Raw genomic sequence first — 3,241 nt, 5'->3', positions numbered from 1 at the left:
GAAGGAATAAAAATGGAAATTAGCTGAAACCAGTACTAAGCATATGTCTTTTTATGAATGAGACTTAATCACACACTTCACTTTGCAAATACAAAAAGTCCTTTTGCAATGTATTCATTAAAGTTAACCACTATAGACAAGCCACTTAGTAGCGGTTGCTGTCCTCTTCCTATTAGCATAACACCAGAGACAGGCGTGGAAATTGGTTTAATAATCACAAACAGTTACACCCTAGAGTCTAACACAAATGGTCCCGGACAGATCCACCCCCTCGAGCTGTAACTGTACTAGGTTGTATGGTGGCTGTGACACTGGTGGTCGGTGGTGGTTTTCTTAGAGTGGTGTGGTTGTAAGATCAGGAGATATGGAGCCAGAACATTTTGGTTTGAATGCCATCTCTGTCATTTACTGACTTGGGCAAATTATAACCTCTCTGGGTTTTAGTATTCTCTGCTGCAAAATGGGATTAACAGCAACAGCAATGACAATGCTTACAGTTATAATGAAAAAAATTATAAATTGTAACCACTACAGGGAATAATAGAAAGGATCTAAGCAATTTTTTTTTATAAGAAAAAAGGAAAAATGTGGCATCAGTAATTCCTGTTAAAAGATGAATGGAAAGAACTCTGGATTTGGAGTCAGAGTTTTCTTATTTTTGCTCAATTGACTGCTAACTGTATGATCTTGTCAAATCAATTAACTTCTGTGAACTTCAGTTTCCTTATCTGTAAAATGAAAGCGTTGATATCCTTTCCAGTTCTTTCTATATAGCTTACCTCGGGTAGGGATGTGGATGTGAAAACACCACGTCTTACTCACCTGGAGGTTACAACACATCTTCTATTGGAAATCGGTGCCAAATTGTCGGGCAATGGACAGGCAGGCACAGAGACTTTGCAGCTTGCCCTGCGCTAGAGCAGTTACTATGTCACTGGAGACAAGTTCGAGGTTTAGTTTGACTCATGTGCTGGCCCTGGGATTCAGGAAACTCCAGTCACCTGTTCACACTGTTTATTGGGTTTTTGAGGTCCTGACAAAAGCATTCACAGAGCTGTCCTGTGCTAGGACTAGCTTCAGTTTAGGGCCAAGAAAAATCCCATGAAATGGAAGGGTTAAAACTTGTGGTTTCAGACCACCTAGTCAGATTCGTCTCTAATCTTAGCTGTTTATACTGCAAGCACACTGTCGGTGCCACCTGGCCTACAGTGCAGCTGTGCAGACCAGACCTTTATATGATTTGAGTCTGATAGTTTATCGAAAATCTCCGATTTTTCCCCGGAATCATTTGCTCTCAGCATTTATTCCTCGTGCAAACAATGGTTTGGGAAGAAGACATCTGTCCAGGATGCCAGAAGGCTTTGGTTTGAGAAGGCCAAGCGCCGGGAAGAGGTATGAGGCAGAGGGAGTCGAATGTCACCTCTTGGTTCAAAAAAAAAAAAAAAATCACTTATTAACAAGCCCGGAGTTCTGTAGGATGAGGCGTGGTGGGGTTAGAGGGAGGACGAATAACCCGACTAGCAGCACTGAACTTTTGCGTCTGGGGGTTTGGAAAGTTTCAGGGTTCCTGGAAATAGAGCGCACTCGGAACAGAAGCCGGGCCCAGAATTTGGGACGTAAGTCCCTGGATCTAGGGCTTATTGGTGCGAACCGCTTTGCATAGTTTACTAGGTTAGACTTCAGACCCTCGGAAATCCACGGGCGCTCATCATGATCAGTCCCAGGTCCAGGGGACTTGCTGCAAGGAATAATTTTCTGTGTCAAAGCATTAGCGGCCTCAATGAAGTACTAGAAAGCTGGGGACCGGGTGCGGAAGGAAAGCCAAGTTTCTCTGACTTTCTTAGTCCGGGCCGGCGACGAAAGCGATCGCGTAAGACGCAACAAACTACATCGAAGTCGGAAGCCTGGTTTATCTCCCTCCCCCTTCCTTTTGTTGCTTTTCATTTAAATAAGTTTGAGAAGTACGAGAAGGTGAAGGGGGGTAGCGGGATTCGGAGTCGGGGGAATCAGAATAAGGATTGTAGCAATTCTAACTGAAACGGTGTTGTGAGGAGGCTTTGGACAGGGGAGGGAGGGAGCGAGGGACTGGAGGGAAGGTGGCGATGGGAGACGTGGGGATAGGGTTAGATACACACCTAATCACGGCTTCTCATTACAGTGCTTACAAAGAGCAGATGGAGTACCCGAGAAGGCAGCGCATTTCTCGGGACAGGCGGCTAGTGCTGTGCCTGAGAAGGGATATACTGCGGCCTGGCCAAAGGGAGTCAATGCGGCCGGAATGGGGCCGGTGAGGCTCTGACCCTGGTTCAAATAGGCTACCAACCGTCGCATCTCCTCAAGAGCCTGGGCCTGCATCAGGATGTAGTTCTTCGCTAGGAGAAGGGTAGCAATTTTGGACAGTTTCCTCACGGACGGGCTGTGCGCGTAGGGGATGACGGACCTTAGCCCGTCTAAGGCGTCGTTCAGGTCGTGCATGCGTCTCCGCTCTCGGGCGTTGATACTCAAGCGCAAGGACCGCTGCTCTTTGGGCTTCTTGGCCAGGGTCCCCGCCTTGAGTTTGGCGTCGGTGTCGAAGCTAGGGCTCCTCTTCCTAGGTTCAAAAGCGTCCTCCTCATCTCCGCTCTGCTCCCCGCTGCTCTCCGCTGCTCCTCCCTTGGCCAGAGGAGCACCATGAAAGTCTCCCGCAGCCGATGTGCTGTAGCCTCGGTGCGCTTCAGCACCGCGGACGGAGCCATAAGAGAAAGATGCAGTTGTGTAGCCTTGAGTTAAGGCTAGGTAGGTGTCTCCGGACAGAGACTTGAGCTCCGCCATTGCCTTCTCCGGGAGCTCCGCGGAGCCTGGGAAAAGGTCGCCTCTCCCCACACTCATCTGGGCATATAAGCTTCCAATAGGAAGCCACCCGCACCACCGAAGCACTGCTTTCAGGAAAGGGGAAACAACCCCCTCCACTCCTAGAAATTTGTCCCTTTTCCTTTTCCTACCCCCAACCTCTGTGCGGCTTTCTGACTTAAAGCCAGAGGGCTTGAGGAATGAGCATGCTGGGGGGAGGGGCGCCTGAGAAAGAGGTGATGTGTCTAGTTTATTCTGAAGCCTCTTGCACCTTTTCCTCTAGCCTGTCCTCAGTCCCTTCAATCGCTATCCACCTCTTCCCCCGCCACTGCCAACGCCGAAGCACCCGGGTTGGGGGCGGGGGGCGGGATCTAGCTGCCACTTCGCCCCCGCCCTTGTTATATGCCTTGGA

At 49.2% G+C, this 3,241-nt stretch overlaps 1 protein-coding gene across 1 annotated transcript; it reads right to left on the bottom strand.

The window, feature by feature from the left end:
* Positions 1-2,139: 2,139 nt before the first annotated feature.
* BHLHE23 (basic helix-loop-helix family member e23) lies at positions 2,140-2,868 on the bottom strand. The gene has a single exon (XM_072643776.1). The coding sequence runs from the start codon at positions 2,866-2,868 to the stop codon at positions 2,140-2,142; it is 729 nt and encodes a 242-aa protein (XP_072499877.1).
* Positions 2,869-3,241: the final 373 nt, after the last annotated feature.

The sequence above is a fragment of the Notamacropus eugenii genome, chromosome 1 (genome assembly GCF_028372415.1).
Source record: "Notamacropus eugenii isolate mMacEug1 chromosome 1, mMacEug1.pri_v2, whole genome shotgun sequence".
NCBI classification, from domain to species: domain Eukaryota; kingdom Metazoa; phylum Chordata; class Mammalia; order Diprotodontia; family Macropodidae; genus Notamacropus; species Notamacropus eugenii.
Note: the sequence above shows the minus strand (reverse complement) of the source record. Positions and strands in the feature narration are given on the sequence as shown.